Below are 16138 nucleotides of genomic sequence, written 5' to 3' on the forward strand. Positions count from 1 at the left end.
GTTTAACAGTTTCAAAACACAAGTCATAAGTAACAACGCTAACAATACAATAATTAAAGCAAAATAAGACGACCCTGCTCGTGAGAGCTTACAATCTACAATGAGGTGAGGGAGATACAGAGTACAGGTGTGTATTTACAATGAAGGTCCAGCCATCTTGCGGGAGTGAAGGATGGATGGAGATAGTGAATGGGCTACACACGCACACTTACACAGAGAATGACTTTGATTAGTGAATGTGATAGGCCGCTCTGAACAGGTGTGTTTTTAGGGAGCGCCTAAAACTATGCAAATTGTGGATAGTCCTGATTTCTTGGGGTAGAGCATTCCAGAGGATAGGAGCAGCACGGGAGAAGTCTTGGAGTCGGGAGTGGGAGGTACGGATTAGTGCAGAGGTTAGTCGAAAGTGGTTTGCAGAGCGCAGCGATCGGCTAGGCCGATAGACAGAAATGAGAGAAGAGATGTAAGGGGGTGCCGCACTGTGGAGAGCTTTGTGGGTGAGAACAAGTACTTTGAATTGGTTCCTATAATGAATGGGCAGCCAATGTAAGGACTGGCGAAGAGCGGACGCGTCCGAGTGCCGATTACCCAGATGGAAGATCCTGGCCGCTGCATTAAGTATGGACTGGAGAGGATAGTCGAGTGACGGGGAGGCCAATTAATAGAGCGTTGCAGTAATGCAGGCGAGAGTGGATCAATGCAACAGTGAGGGTTTTTGTTGTTTCCATAGTGAGAAAAGGGCGGATTCTAGAGATGTTCTTTAGGTGTAAGCGGCAAGAGCGGGCAAGGGATTGTATATGGGATGTGAAGGAGAGATTGGTGTCAAACATAACACCCAGACAGCGCACCTGCTGCCGGGGTGTTATTGTGGTACCACCCACGGAGAGGGAAATGTCAGATTTAGGGAGGTTAGTAGACGGCGGGAGCAGAAGAAGTTTAGTTTTGGAGAGGTTGAGTTTCAGATAGAGAGCGGACATGATATTGGAGACTGCGGACAGACAGTCACTGGCGTTCTGTAGTACAGCGGGGGTAAGGTCGGGGGAAGACGTGTATAGTTGTGTGTCATCAGCATAAAGATGGTACTGAAAGCCAAATCTGCTGATGGTCTGTCCAATTGGGGCCGTGTAGAGAGAGAAAAGAAGGGGGGCCAAGGACTGAGCCCTGAGGTACCCCGACAGCAAGAGGAAGAGGAGATGACGTGGAGCCAGAGAACAAAACACTGAAGGAGCGGTCAGAGAGATAGGAAGAGAACCAGGAGAGTGCATTGTCCTTAATGCCTAGTGACTGGAGCCTAGAGAGTAGGAGATGGTGGTCAACAGTATCGAAAGCTGCAGATAGGTCAAGAAGAATGAGCAGAGAGTGGTCACTGTTACGTTTTGCTGTCAGAAGGTCATTGGTCACTTTGATGAGTGCAGTTTCAGTCGAATGTAGGGGGCGGAAGCCGGACTGTGAAGGGTCTAGAAGGGAGTGAATGGAGAGGTAACGGGTAAGGCGGGAGTAAACTAGGCGTTCCAAAAGTTTAGAGATGAAGGGGAGATTGGAGACTGGTCTGTAGTTGTTTGTGCAGGATGGGTTGAGAGCAGGTTTCTTTAGTAATGGAGTAACGATGGCGTGTTTGAAGGAGGATGGGAAAATGCCCGAGGAGAGGGAGAGATTAAAGATTGTAGTTAGGTGGGTTGTGACGACTGGAGGAGATGTGAGGGAATGGGGTCGGTAGTGCATGTAGTCGGACGAGAAGAAGAGAGGAGTCTGGAGACTTCTTCTTCTGTGATGGGATCAAATGTGGAGAGTGAGCCAGGGGAGATGTAGGAAGGGATGGGAGTCACATCACTTGGTGGTTGGGAGCAGATTTCTTGACGGATATTATCTATTTTTTCTGTAAAGTGGGAGGCCAGGTCATCAGCACAAATGTCTGTGATAGGGGCTTGTGCTTTTGGCTTGAGGAGGGAGTGAAAAGTGTCAAAAAGTTTCTTGGGGTTGTTGGCTAGTGAGGAGATCAGGGTGGTGAAGTAGGTCTGTTTGGCAAGGTGAAGGGCAGCGTTATAGGTTCTTAACATAAATTTTGAAGTGTATGAAGTCTTCTGGTGTGCGGGTTTTTCTCCATAGGCGTTCAGCACTCCTGGAGCATCGCTGGAGAAGTTGAGTTTGCGATGTTAGCCAGGGCTGTTTTACTCTGTGTTTGGAGGTTCTGAGGGTGAGGGGAGCTACTTGGTCAAGGGTGCTTCTAAGAGTGTCATTGTAGTGATGAACAGCCAGATTAGGACAGGAAAGAGAGGAGATTGGGGACAGAGATGAGTGTAGGGAATCTGAAAGTGTCTGAGGGTTAATAGCTTGTAGATTTCTGACTGTGTGGTAGGTAGGAATGAGCTGGGGTGGGCGAGGATTTGTGAGCGTGAAGGAGAGAATGTTGTGGTCAGAGAGTGGAAGCGGTGAGTTGTTTAGGTGGGAGATTGAACAGAGCCGGCAGAAGACCAGATCAAGGGTGTTACCATCCTTATGTGTCTCAGAGGTTGAAAGCTGTGAGAGACCTAGAGAGGTGGTTAGTGATAGAAGCTGGGATGCAGATGTGGAATTAGGGCTGTTAATGGGGATGTTGAAGTCTCCCAGGATGAGGGTTGGTAGTTCTGAGGACATGAAGTGTGGCAGCCAGGCTGAAAAGTGGTCAAGGAAGTGGGTGGGTGAGCCTGGGGGGCCGGTATATGACCGCTACCCTGAGGGAGAGGGGACGGAAGAGCCTGATGGTGTGGACCTCAAAAGAAGGGAATAAGAGTGATGGGACTGGGGGGATGACCTGGAAAGTGCATTGTGGGGACAGGAGTATGCCAACTCCACCACCAGGTCTGTTTGTGGGTCTCGGGGAGTGAGAGAATTGTAAGCCACCGTAGGAAATGGCAGCAGGAGAGACAGTGTCAGAATCCTGAATCCAGGTTTCAGTGAGGGCCAACAGATTAAGAGAGTTGTTCAGAAAGTAGTTGTGTAGGAAAGGAATCTTGTTACAAGCAGACCGTGGATTCCAGAGGGCACAATTAAAAGATTGAGATGAGGGAGTGCAAGTAATGTTAATCAGATTATTGTGGTTTCGATATGAGGTAGGGTAAGGGTTGAGGTTGGGGGATGGTGGACCAGGGTTGGGGGAGATGTCCCCTGAAATCAGTAGGAGAAGGAAGATAAAGAGCCAATAGTTGTTGGAATTGTAAGTAGTTTTTTTCTGCGATGTGTTTGGGCAAGATGGGCTGAGGTTTCTCAGGAAGGTGAGGAGTGTGTGGGAGCTGTACATGGGAGAAGGAAGTATAGAGGGGTTGATGTGTATGAGTCGTGATGGAGGGGGGATAGGGTGATGAATGTGGATGGCAAGGGAACACAGGAGGATAAAAATAAAGCACATGGTTAAAGGGGAAGGCAAAGTGTGGGTTACCTGACTCCTGCCCTGACTAACTGCCATGTATAACTGCCGTTTTGCTGGATGCTTATCTTCTGTGATGCTTTGCTTATGGGATGCTTGCGTGCTGTACCCCACACTGCGTGTGTGTGTATATATATATATATATATATATATATATATATATATATATATATATATATATATATATATATATATATATATATATAAATAATTTTCTCCAAGATTCACAGCTATAGTATACATATTTAACATTTGGTACCCAGAAAATACTTTGTACCATGTTGTGCAAATTTATAGGTCAAAAATCCCTTTGAAGTGCTATAGAAAGACCGCCCGCAAGTCTCCAGAGACACTTTTGGGAGCTGGTATCAATGTGGAGATGCCAAGTTTCATGGGATTCTGCCCCCTTTATCCGAGAGGGAGGGGGATCAATCCCACCTCTACTAACTTTGCATGTTACATGTCTCCAATCTGAAACCAGCTTCCAGCAGTGTCCCTGGAGAATTGAGGACTGTCTTTCTACAGCCCTGTATATGGACTTTTGACCCATGTTCTTGTACATCATGGTAAAAAAGGCTGCTATTGTCTTTGTGTGATGAATTTGAATACTTGTTTCTTTTCTTTTATCATTTGTAACTGATTTAGTACAAGAGTTGGATAACCACCTTTTTAAGATATGTGATTTAGAATTTATTCACCTAGGCAAACAAATTTTTTGTATTCATCTCAATAAAATATTCTTATTATTCATGGCCCATCATTAATTTTCATATATTTTTCTCAATGTGTAGGTGTTGGTGGAATGAGCGTTGCATGTGTCTTGAAGAGGAAAACAGTTCTCTGGCAGGACTCCTTCAGCCCCCACCTGAAACAGTATACAGAAGGCACCCTTAACCACAACATGCCCGTGGTCCTTACATCTGGACCGGTGGGCCACCAGCAGCCAACACAGCACCCAACTCATTCTGCTGGCCCCCATGCTAGCCCTGTTGGCAGTTCAATGGGTGTGGCAGGACGTTCCCAGGATGATGCTATGGTAGATTATTTTTTCCAGAGGCAACATGGCGAGCAACTTGGGGGTGGTGGAAGTGGTGGAGGCGGTTACAACAATAGTAAGCACCGTTGGCCAACTGGAGACCATATTCATGCTGAACACCAAGTAAGCAAATTCCCTGATGTTTTTACAACTCCAGTTTTATTTATTATGAATCTTGAAATATCATGTAGTTTGAATTTTATGTATTGGATTAAGCGGGTTGGTGACTTTCTTTTGTTTCGTTCTTTGTGTGTTGAAAAAAATACGAAAATGTATACTTGCCTCCTGTGCTGGCTCCATTCCTGAGTGCTATTTTTCGACTGTCTCCTGGAATTGTTTATGGCATGAGAATGCTGCAAGCCTACTAGTGGTCACTGAAAAGCTTCAGCTTTCACGGGCCATAAACAATTACTAGCCAATGAAAAGCAGCAGCCTTCACAAGCCATGAACAATTAGCAGCCACTGATGAGCTGCAGTGCTCATGTGACATAATTTCTCATGATCTCCGTGGGGGGGGGGATATACAACACTTGGAGCAGTCAGGTAGTGTCAGTAGTGCACATCCACTTAAAATGGCTCCAATTTGTTGCTTAAACAGTAATGACCGAAATCCTGGCACCCTTAAATGTTACAGAAAATTTAAGTGTTTCTTCTAGAAGATGATTGCACTTATCTTGTTGTTAACATTTTTGTTTCCTTTTGTGTTTATTGGAACAAAATAAAAAAAGGTAAACTGGATATAATTTCACAAAAAAAAACTAAAAAATGGGCATTGTTGGCACTCTCAGCTAAACACTTGGTTGCACACCCTTTGTCATAAATAACTGCAATCATTCACTTCCTATAACCATCAACAGGCTTTTTATATCTTAGTTGGAATTTTGGACCACTCTTCTTTTGCAAACAGGAAAAAAAAATCAGGTTATGAATATGAAGTTTCACTTCAAAACACGTCAGCCAGCACATTAAATTTCTCTTAGGACTTTCTACTCGGACGTTATATTCATCCATTGTAGAATGTGAATTTTTCCCTGGAATCATGTTTTAATCGATGGAAATAAAATTTGGCGTGCTGGATCCACCTTCTTTCTCTTCTTTTCAAACTGCTCATGTCTCTCATATTTGAAGGTGCCTTCTCCCATCAGCAATTTTAAGATCTCTCCACAAGCATTCAATGGGTTTAGATCCAGACTCATTGCTGGCCACTTCATAACTCTCCAGCGCTTTTCCTTCCATTTTTTGAAGTATGTTTGCTGTCATTGTCTTGCTGGAAACCCATGACCTAGTACGCAAATCCAGCTTTCTGACACTGGACACTACATTGTGACTCAAAGTCTTTGAATCATTTTCAGATTACATAAATGCCTTGCATACAGTCAAGGCACCAAGTTATAGAGGAAGAAAACAATCCCAACTGTGTCCTTTTCTTTGTAGGCCTCATTTAACACCATACTGCCATCGGACGGAATAGTACGTCTGATGGCAGTACCCCCGCTTTGATGTGGGCTCCGGCGGTGAGCCTGCATCAAAGCCAGGATGTCAGCTGTTTTGAACAGCTGACGTGCCTGCAATAGGTGTGGGTGGAATCGCGATCCACCCTCGCCTGTTAACTAGTTAAATGCCGCTGTCAAACTCTGACAGCGGCATTTATTGCTCGGTTCCGGCCATCGAGCCAGAAATACGTGCACCGCTGACCCCCGTCACTTGATCAGGGGTCATCGGTTCGTCGGCATAACAACCACAGGTCTCCTTGAGGCCTGTATGGTTGTTGATGCCGGATTGCTTTGCACACCACCCTGTGGTCGCCGCTCATAGCAATACAGTAATTCTGCTACAAAGAGGCGATATGAGCATCGCTTCTATGTAGCAGAGCCAATCGAGCTATGGCAGATTCTAGCCTCCCGTGGAGACTATTGAAGCATGCCAAAACTTAAAGAAAAATGTTTTTAAAAATATAACAAAAAAGTTCAAATCAACCCCCTTTGGCCCAATTCAAAATAAAACAATATCATAATTGCCCGATCTATCAATAAAAAAGGATTAACCCGATCGCTAAACAGTGTAGCGAGAGAGAAAAATCGAAAAGCCAGAATTGCGTTTTTTGGTTGCCGCGACATTGCATTGAAATGCAATAACGGGCGATCAATAGAACGTATCTGCACAAAAGTGGTATCAATAAAAAATATCACCTCGGCGCGCAAAAAATAAGCCTGCACCCAACCCGAGATCATGAAAAATGGAGACGGAAAATGGCACAATTTTTTTTTTTTTTTTTTTTATAGCAAACTTTGGAATTTTTTTTCACCGCCTAGATAAGAGAACCTAGACATGTTTGGTGTCTATGAACTCGTAATAACCTGGAGAATCATAATGGCAGGTCAGTTTTAGCATTTAGTGAACCTAGCAAAAAAGTCAAACAATAAGTGTGGGATTGCACTTTCTTTGCAATTTCACCGCACTTGGATTTTTTTTTCTGTTATCTAGTACACGACATGCTAAAACCAATGATGTCGTTCAAAAGTACAACTCGTCCCACAAAAAATAAGCCCTCACACGGCCTTATTGATGAAAAAATAAAAAAGTTATGGCTCTGGAAAGAAGGGGAGCGAAAAATGAAAACTCAGTGAAAATGAAAATTCAAAACAGAAAAAAGCTCCAGTCATGAAGGGGTTAATGTTCAGTAAACAGTAGAATGATTTGCTTTACCAAAAATCTCTATCCTAGTCTCTTCTATCCACAAGAGCCTTTTTCAGAAGGATTTTGGCTTGCTCACATACATTTTGGCAGACTGCAGTTGTGAGTCTCCTGCCATAGCGATTAATTTCATTCAAATGTCGATGGATAGTGGGCACTGACACTGATGCACCTGAGCCTGCAGGACAGCTTGAATATCTTTCAAATTTGACTGGGACTGCTTATCCACCATCCTGTGTTGCAACCTTTTCATCAATGTTTCTCTGCCGTGCACGTCCAGGGAAACTGGCCACAGTGCCATGGGTTTTAAACTCTTTGATTATGTTGCACACTGGACAAAGGAACATCAATATCTCTGGAGAATAACTTGTAACCTTGCGATTGGTAATAGTTTTCAACTATTGTGGTTCTCAAGTCCTCTTAGTTCTCTTCTCCGCTTTCTGTTCTCCATGCTTAGTGTGGCACATACAAACACACAAAGATTGAGTGAACGTCTCCCCTTTTTATCTGGTTTCAGATGTGATTTTCAAATTGCCCACACATGTTACTTACCACAGGTGAGTTTGAATGAGCACCACATGCTTGAAACAAAGTAGTTTACTATTGTTTAGCGAGCATCCTTGGATAAGGTGTTATCTGAGCATGCTCGAGTGCTAGTAAAGCATCTTCGGCATGCTCTAATACTATGTTTTAGTCGCCATGGCTGCATGTCTCGCAGCTGTTCAAAAGCCGTAAAACATGCAGTGATTACCTAACAGGCAATCCCTACATGTGTGCGACTGTCGATCAGCTGCAAGACATGCAGCCAAGGTGACTCAAGCATAATGTTAGAGCACGCCGAAAATGCTGTATTAGCGTTCGAGCATGCTATAACACCTTATCTGAGCACGCTCGCTAATCGCTATTGTTTACTCACAATTTTGGAGAGGTGCCAACAATTTTGTCAGACCCGTTTTGGGGGTTTTGTGTGAAGTTGTGGTGGGTACGGAAAGTATTCAGACCCCTTTAAATTTTTCACTCTTTGTTTCATTGCAGCCGTTTTGTAAATTCTAAAATGTTAATTTTTTTTTTCTCATTAATGTACACCCTGCACACCGTCTTGGCTGAAGAAAACAAATGTAGACATTTTTGCAAATTTATTAAAAAAAAAAAAGAAAAAAAGAAAAAATTAAATATCTTATGATCATAAGTATTCAGACCCTTTGCCCAGTGTTGATTAGAAGCAACCGTTTGAGCTAGTACAGCCATGAGTCTTGGGAATGATGCAACAAGTTTTTCCACACCTGGATTTGGAGAGCCTCTGCCAAATCTTCCTTGCACATCCTCTCGAATTCCATCAGATTGGATGGTGAACGTTGATGGACAGCCATTTTCAGGTCTCTACAGAGATGCTCAATTGGGTTTAGGTCAGGGCTCTGCCTCGGCCAGTCAAGAACGGTCACATAGTTGTTCTGAAGCCACTCCTTTGTTATTTTAGCTGTGTGCTTAGGGTAATTGTCTTGTTGGAAGGTGAACCTTCGGCCAAGTCTGAAGTCCAGAGCACTCTGGAAGAGGCTTTCATCTAGGATATCTCTGTACTTGGCCGCATTCATGTTTCCTTAAGTGGCAACCAGTTGTCCTGTCCCTGTAGCTGAGGAACACCCCCCCATAGCATGATGCTGCCACCACCATGTTTCACTGTTGGGATTGTATTGGGCAGGTGATGAGCAGTGCCTGGTTTTCGCAACACTTACCGCTTAGAATTATCACCAGAAAGTTCTATCTTCGTCTCATCAGACCAGAGAATCTTATTTCTCATAGCCTGGGAGTCCTTCATGTGTTTTTTTAGCAAACTCTATGCAGGTTTTCATATGTCTGGCACTGAGGAGAGGCTTCCATCGGGCCATTCTGCCATAAAGGCCCGACTGGTGGAGGACTGCAGTGATAGTTGACTTTGTGGAACTTTCTCCCGTCTCCCTACTGCATCTGTGGAGCTCAGCCACAGTGATCTTGGGGTTCTTCTTTACCTCTCTCACCAAGGCTCTTCTCCCATGATTGCTCAGTTTGGCTGGATGGCCAGGTCTAGGAAGACTTCTGGTGTCTCAAACTTCTTCCATTTAAGGATTATGGAGGCCACTGTGCTCTTAGGAACCTTGAGTACAGCAGAAATTCTTTTGTCACCTTGGCCAGATCTGTGCTTTGCAAGAATTCCGTCTGAGCTCCCTGGCCAGTTCCTTTGACCTCATGATTCTCATTTGGTCTGACATGCACTGTGAGCTGTGAGGTCTTATATTGACAGGTATGTGCCTTTACAAAGCAAGTCCTATCAGTTTAATTAAACACAGCTGGACTCCAATGAAGGCTTAAGCCCCCGTTACACATAGCAATATCGCTGTAACGTCACCGATTTTGTGACGTAGCAGCGATATTGCTAGCGGTATCGCTATGTCTGATACTTACCTCCGACCGGCTCCCCCGCTGCTCATTGCTGGTCGCGCGAGAAGGTCCTGGATCATTTCTCGTCGGCCACTTCCTGCTGGGCTTCCTGTGGCGCCGACGAGCGACACGTGGAGGCGGGCGGGAGGACATCAGGATCGCTGCGTCTGACAGGTAAGTAGCGACCCCCGACCCCTGCTATGTCGCTGGTGAGATCTGCCTGTGTGGCAGCTCACTAGCGACCGCTTAGCGATGCATCAGCGATCCATATCGTTGTCGGGATCGCTGGTGCATTGCTAAGTGTAACGGTACCCTTAGAACCACCTCAAGGAGGATCATAAGGAAATGGACAGCATGTGATTTAAATATGAGTGTTTGAGCAAAGGGTCTGAATACTTATGACCATGTGATTTCAGTTTTTCTCTTTTTAATAAATTTGCAAAAATTTCTACATTTCTGGGGTTTTTTTCAGTCAAGATGGGGGTGCAGAGTGTACATTAATGAAAAAAAAAAAGAACTTTTTTTGAATATACCAAATGGCTCCAATGAAGCTGACAAATTTAAAGGGGTCTGAATACTTTCCGTACCCACTGTATGTCAAATTTGCCTTTTACCATATTTTGAGACTATAAGACACACTGGGCTGTAAGGCACACCTAGGTTTTAAAGTGGGAAATTAAAAAAAATTGAAGCAAAAAAGTTGGTCAATTCTGTACCATTATCCCTTATCCTGGTATGCATAGCCCCCTCATCCCTATCCTGGTATGCATGGCCCCTTCATCCCCCTCTTGGGTATGCATGGTGTGCATCCCCATCTTTATATGCAGGGCTTCCTCAACCCTATCCTGGTATGCATGGTCTCCTCAACCCTAGCCTAGTAGGGGAACAGGACGCAGTAAGGGAGTGCAAGAAGGTAAGTATAATGGTTTATGCTTTTTTTTTTTTTTTATGTTTTTCTGATGTGGGCCATGCCTACCAGGATAGGAATTAGGGGAACGATGCCTACCAGGATAGGAATTAGGGGAACGATGCGGTGAATAGTTAGGGCGCGCCGTGCCCTCTGCTGGCTGAACAGTCACTGACACAGGAAGCGGCAGACAGCGGTGAGCAGCGATGGACCCCGGACAGGTGAATATCTCAGGTGCCGGGTCCTGAGCAGGAGAGATGAGTATGGCATTTTTTTTGCAGCAGCAGCATATGGGGGCATAATATATGGAGCATTTTATGGGGGCAGCATATGGGGGCATAGTCTATGGAGCAGCATATGGGGGCATAGTCTATGGAGCAGCATATGGGGGCATAGTCTATGGAGCAGCATATGGGGGCATAGTCTATGGAGCAGCATGTGGGGGCATAGTCTATGGAGCAGCATATGGGGGCATAGTCTATGGAGCAGCATATGGGGGCATAGTCTATGGAGCAGCATATGGGGGCATAGTCTATGGAGCAGCATATGGGGGCATAGTTTATGGAGCAGCATATGGGGGCATAGTCTATGGAGCAGCATATGGGGGCATAGTCTATGGAGCAGCATATGGGGGCATAGTCTATGGAGCAGCATATGGGGGCATAGTCTATGGAGCAGCATATGGGGGCATAGTCTATGGAGCAGCATATGGGGGCATAGTCTGTGGAGCAGCATATGGGGGCATAGTGTGTGGAGCAGCATATGGGGGCATAGTGTGTGGAGCAGCATATGGGGGCATAGTGTGTGGAGCAGCATATGGGGGCATAGTGTGTGGGGCAGCATATGGGGGCATAGTGTGTGGGGCAGCATATGGGGGCATAGTGTGTGGGGCAGCATATGGGGGCATAGTGTGTGGGGCAGCATATGGGGGCATAGTGTGTGGGGCAGCATATGGGGGCATAGTGTGTGGGGCAGCATATGGGGGCATAGTGTGTGGGGGAATAGTCTATGGAGCAGCATATGGGGGCATAGTCTAGGGAGCAGCATATGGGGCTATAACCTTTATGGAGAATTATATGGGGCATATTCTATGGAGCATCTTATGGGGGCATTATTAACCTTTGTGCAGCATTATATGGGGTGTATTTTGTATGGAGCATCTTATGGGGCCCATCATGAACTGTATGGAGTATTATATGGGGCTCCTGATTCATTATGGATATTCAAAAACATTTAATCTAATGATGTCTCAATTAATTTTGCTTTTATTGGTACAGTTAGGTCCATATATATTTGGACAGAGACAACATTTTTCTAATTTTGGTTCTAGACATTACCACAATGAATTTTAAACAAAGCAATTCAGATGCAATTGAAGTTCAGACTTTCAGCTTTCATTTGAGGGTATCCATATTAAAATTGGATGAAGGGTTTAGGAGTTTCATCTTCTTAACATGTGCCACCCTGTTTTTAAAGGGACCAAAAGTAATTGGACAGATTAAATAATTGTAAATAAAATGTTCATTTCTAGTACTTGGTTGAAAACCCTTTGTTAGCAATGACTGCCTGAAGTCTTGAACTCATGGACATCACCAGACGCTGTGTTTCCTCCTTTTTGATGCTCTGCCAGGCCTTCACTGCGGTGGTTTTCAGTGGCTGTTTGTTTGTGGGCCTTTCTGTCTGAAGTTTAGCCTTTATCAAGTGAAATGCATGCTTAATTGGGTTGAGCCCTTATAGATCCTATATGGACAGACGTAAAAGACCTGCTAAGGTCAGGAGTAGTGGTTCCAGAAACAGAGATGTCAGGGCCACTATTCAACCCTATTCACAGTAAAGAAACCGTCGGGGGAGAGTCGGACCATTATAAAATTAAAACCACTAAACCAGTGGATCCGATACAATAGATTCCAGATGGAATCTCTAAAAACCACCATCCCGCTGATAGAATATTTGGGGTCTTCCGGGCATGTTCAGTGTAAAAAAGCAGATTCCTTGCCGGATTCCGTCAATTAACGGTTGGCAACGGATCCGCTGCCCATAGGCGGCCATTATAACGAAAGTCGGATAGTGGCGTTGCTATCCGCTGTTTTGACGCAGACAAAAAACGTTTAATTGTCCGTCCACCCAAGACAGCAGACGCCAAAATTATGGCGGATCCATCAGAAAACGGATCCAACGGATGACCATCCGTCAAAATCCGCCACTAATGCAAGTCAATGGGAAAAAAAAACGGATCCGTCAAAAAAATGGCGGATCCGTCAAAAAAAAAAAATGGTGGATCCGTTTTTTTTTTTTTTTTGCAAAGCGCCGGATTTTGACTGATGACAACAAACGGAAATGTGAAACAGGCCTAAGGGCCGCAATGAAAATCCTGGGTACCCAGCATGCATACCCTGCGTAATGTGGAGCCATGCTCACACAAGAAGCCTGCAAAGGGAAATCCTGACAAAATGGGACAGACGGCAGTCCTCTCTGGACAGGGAGATTCAGCAGTCCCCAGCCTTGAGATCATCTCTAAAGTGCTGGATCAGTCATAGAAATGTCAGCCAGGGGGTGCCTTGGATCCTGTCTCCATGCGTGACCATCGTCACGGACGCCAGCAGAGAAGGATGGAGAGCCCACCTGGAGGGAAGATACCTGCAGGGAACATGGCCCGGAAACATCAGCACATAGTCCTCAAACTACAGAGAACTACGAGCAGTTTGGGAGACACTAAAACGAAGCAAGGCGAGTCTATGGGACCAACACATAAAGATCATGTCAGTCTATGGGACCAACACATAAAGATCATGTCAGACAACATGACCACAGTAGCCTTCCTACGCCATCAGGGGGGCCCAAAACACGGGAAGCTTCAGAACTTAGCAGCCCGCATCCTCACCTGGGCAGAGAACAACGTTCACTCCATATCAGCGGTACACCTATAGGGCTCCAGCAACAACATAGCTGACTATCTGAGCCGACAGAAAAATCCGAGCCACTGAGTGGGAATTGAAGGAAGAAATCTTCGAAGACTTGTGCCATTGGTGGCGAACCCCCCAGTTGGACCTCTTCGCAACAAAAAAGAACGCAAAGCTAAAGCGATTCTTCTCCCTCAATCCAGCGGACCATCCAGTAGGGGTCGACGCCCTGAACCAAAGTTGGGAGAAGGGACTGCTATACGGGTTTCCCCCCATCGCTATAATACCGAGAGTCCTCAGGAAAATCCAGGAGGAAGGAGCACGGGTCATTCTAGTGGTACCTTTTTGGCCCAGGCGGAGTTGGTTTCCCCTCCTGAAGAAAATGGCTCAGGAGGGGCCACTCCATCTACCGACTGCAGTGGATCTGCTCTCCTAAGGCCCAGTTCTGCACCCATATCCGCAGAACCTACAGTTGACAGCATGGATCCTGAGGGGGAGATACTAAAAACTAGAGGCCTATCTGACCAAGTGATCTCCACAATGCAGGCCAACCGTAAGCCCGTTATGATCGCAATCTATCGTAAAATTTGGAAGAGGTTCTGCTCTGAAGGTGATAGTACCCCCATAGACCTATCTCGCCCACATATAGCTCAGATCCTAGACTTCCTTCAGGCAGGATTTGATAAGGGTCTAAGCCCAAGCACATTGAAAGTTCAAGTAGCCGCTTTAAGTACTTTCTTTGATTTTGCCCTGGCTTCTCATCCATGGATAGCGCGGTTTACAAAGGCCATCCAGAGATTGAGACCCACGTTGAGGAAAACAGTCCCCCCATGGGAACTAAATCTGGAACTTAATGCTCTATGCAGACTTCCATACGAGCCAATATCCAAGATAGACATTACAAAGCTTACACAAAAGACCGTCTTTTTGGTGGCCATCACCTCAGCCAAACGGCTGGGCGAGATCCAGGCCCTGTTAGTCCAGAACCCCTACATTCAGATTTTTGAGGACCGCATAATACTAAAGCTAAACCCAGGATTCCTCCCTAAGTTAGTATCTCCCCAGAATCTAAACCAGGAGATAGTCCTACCCTGATTCTGCCCGGTCCCGAAAAACGATAAAGATTGATTCTTTCACTCATTGGACGTCAGACGAGTGGTCATACGCTACTTAGAGGTCACTCAAGAGTGGCGACAGGGCACAAAATTGTTTATCCAGTACAGCGGTAAAAATAGGGGTAAAGGTGCATCTACACACACCCTAGCAAGATGGATAACATCAACTATCGCCTCAGCGTACGAGGCCGAGGGATTACCTATACCAGAGGGGCTTAGGGCTCATTCCACTAGCGCAATAGCAACGTCATGGGCAGAGAGGTCGGGAGCTTCAGTAGAGCAAATATGCAGGGCCCGCCACCTGGTCTACACTAAACACTTTCTGTAGACACTATAAATTGGACACGCTAACAACTAGTCAGACGACCTTCGGTCGTAAGGTGCTACAGGCACTGGTCCCACCCGAATGAATTCCTACTTTGGTCTTCTCCATGGTGCTGTCAGGAGCGACGTCCTGGAAAACTAAGCTTAGACCTTCCGTTAAGGTTATTTCCAGGAGTCCATCCTGACAGGACTGGTAGTTCCCTCCCGATGAGTTGTATTTCTCAATAAATAATTTCATCCAGACTGACGTGGTACTTGGAAAAATCACTGGGGTGTGGGAGGGGACCTTTAACCTCTCGTGCATTTCTTGTCCCTGTAAGGATGAAAGGAAGGACAACCTCCATGGTCCTGTCAGGATGGACTCCTGGAAATAACCTTACCGGTAGGTCTAAGCTCCGTTTTTATAGCTTTTGATCTTCCAGGCTAATTCAGGGCTGTGGAGTCGGTAAGGCCGCTTTCACACTTCAGGCTTTCGTTATCCGGCATGCGGCGGCGAAAAACCAGACTGCCGGATCCGGCCGCATACGCAGACACCGGATCCTTCTTTCTGTCGGATATATTTCTGGCAGAGAAGGTTTCCGGGCATGCGCAGTGCGAAAAACCGGTCCGGCGTTGGGAAAAAACGTTGCATGCAACGTTTTTTCCAGACGCCGGACCGGCTATTTTCTCCGGATCCGGAAAAAAACGGACGCGCCGCATTGCCTTCCGGCGCAATGCGGCAGCAATGAAACAGCACGGGGAAAAAGCCGGATCTTGTCGTAACAGGCGCCGGATTCGGCAGTCCGGTTTTTCGCCGCACCATGCCGGATACCGAAAGCCTGAAGTGTGAAAGCGGCCTAAGCCAACCTCCGACTCCTCAATTTCCATGACTCCGACTTAAGTTTAAGGATTAAGTCCCCCGTTACACACAGCGATATCGCTAGCAATATCGCTGTAAAGTCACCGATTTTGTGACGTAGCAGCGATATTGCTAGCGATATCGCCATGTCTGACACTTACCTCCGACCGGTACCTCCGCTGATTATCGCTGGTCACGCGAGAAGGTCCTGGATCTTTTCTCGTCGGGGGCTTCCTGCTGGGCTTCCTGTGGCGCCAACGAGCGACGCGTGGATGCAGGTGGCAGGACGTCAGGATCGACGCGTCTGACAGGTAAGTAGCGACCCCCGACCCCAGCGATGTCGCTGGTGAAATCTGCCTGTGTGGCAGCTCACTAGCGACCACTTAGCGATGCACCAGTGATCCATATCGTTGTCGGGATCGCTGGTGCATCGCTAAGTGTAACGGTACCCTAAGTCAGGGTTTCCCAACTCCAGTCCTCAAGGCACACCAACAGATCATGTTTTC

At 46.1% G+C, this 16138-nt stretch overlaps 1 protein-coding gene across 10 annotated transcripts in view; it reads left to right on the plus strand.

Moving 5' to 3' along the window:
* PUM1 (pumilio RNA binding family member 1) overlaps window positions 1-16138 on the plus strand; it is a 224883-nt gene that overhangs the window by 66758 nt on the left and 141987 nt on the right. For all 10 annotated transcript variants that reach the window (XM_073564452.1, XM_073564444.1, XM_073564418.1 and 7 more), the window contains exon 2: window positions 4195-4562. In XM_073564452.1, coding sequence (XP_073420553.1) covers window positions 4206-4562 — 357 coding nt within the window. In that variant the 5' untranslated portion in view covers window positions 4195-4205. The remainder of the gene's footprint in view (window positions 1-4194; window positions 4563-16138) is intronic.

The sequence above is a fragment of the Dendrobates tinctorius genome, unplaced genomic scaffold, assembly GCF_039654945.1.
Source record: "Dendrobates tinctorius isolate UK_male_01 unplaced genomic scaffold, ASM3965494v1 ptg000015l, whole genome shotgun sequence".
NCBI classification, from domain to species: Eukaryota; Metazoa; Chordata; class Amphibia; order Anura; family Dendrobatidae; genus Dendrobates; species Dendrobates tinctorius.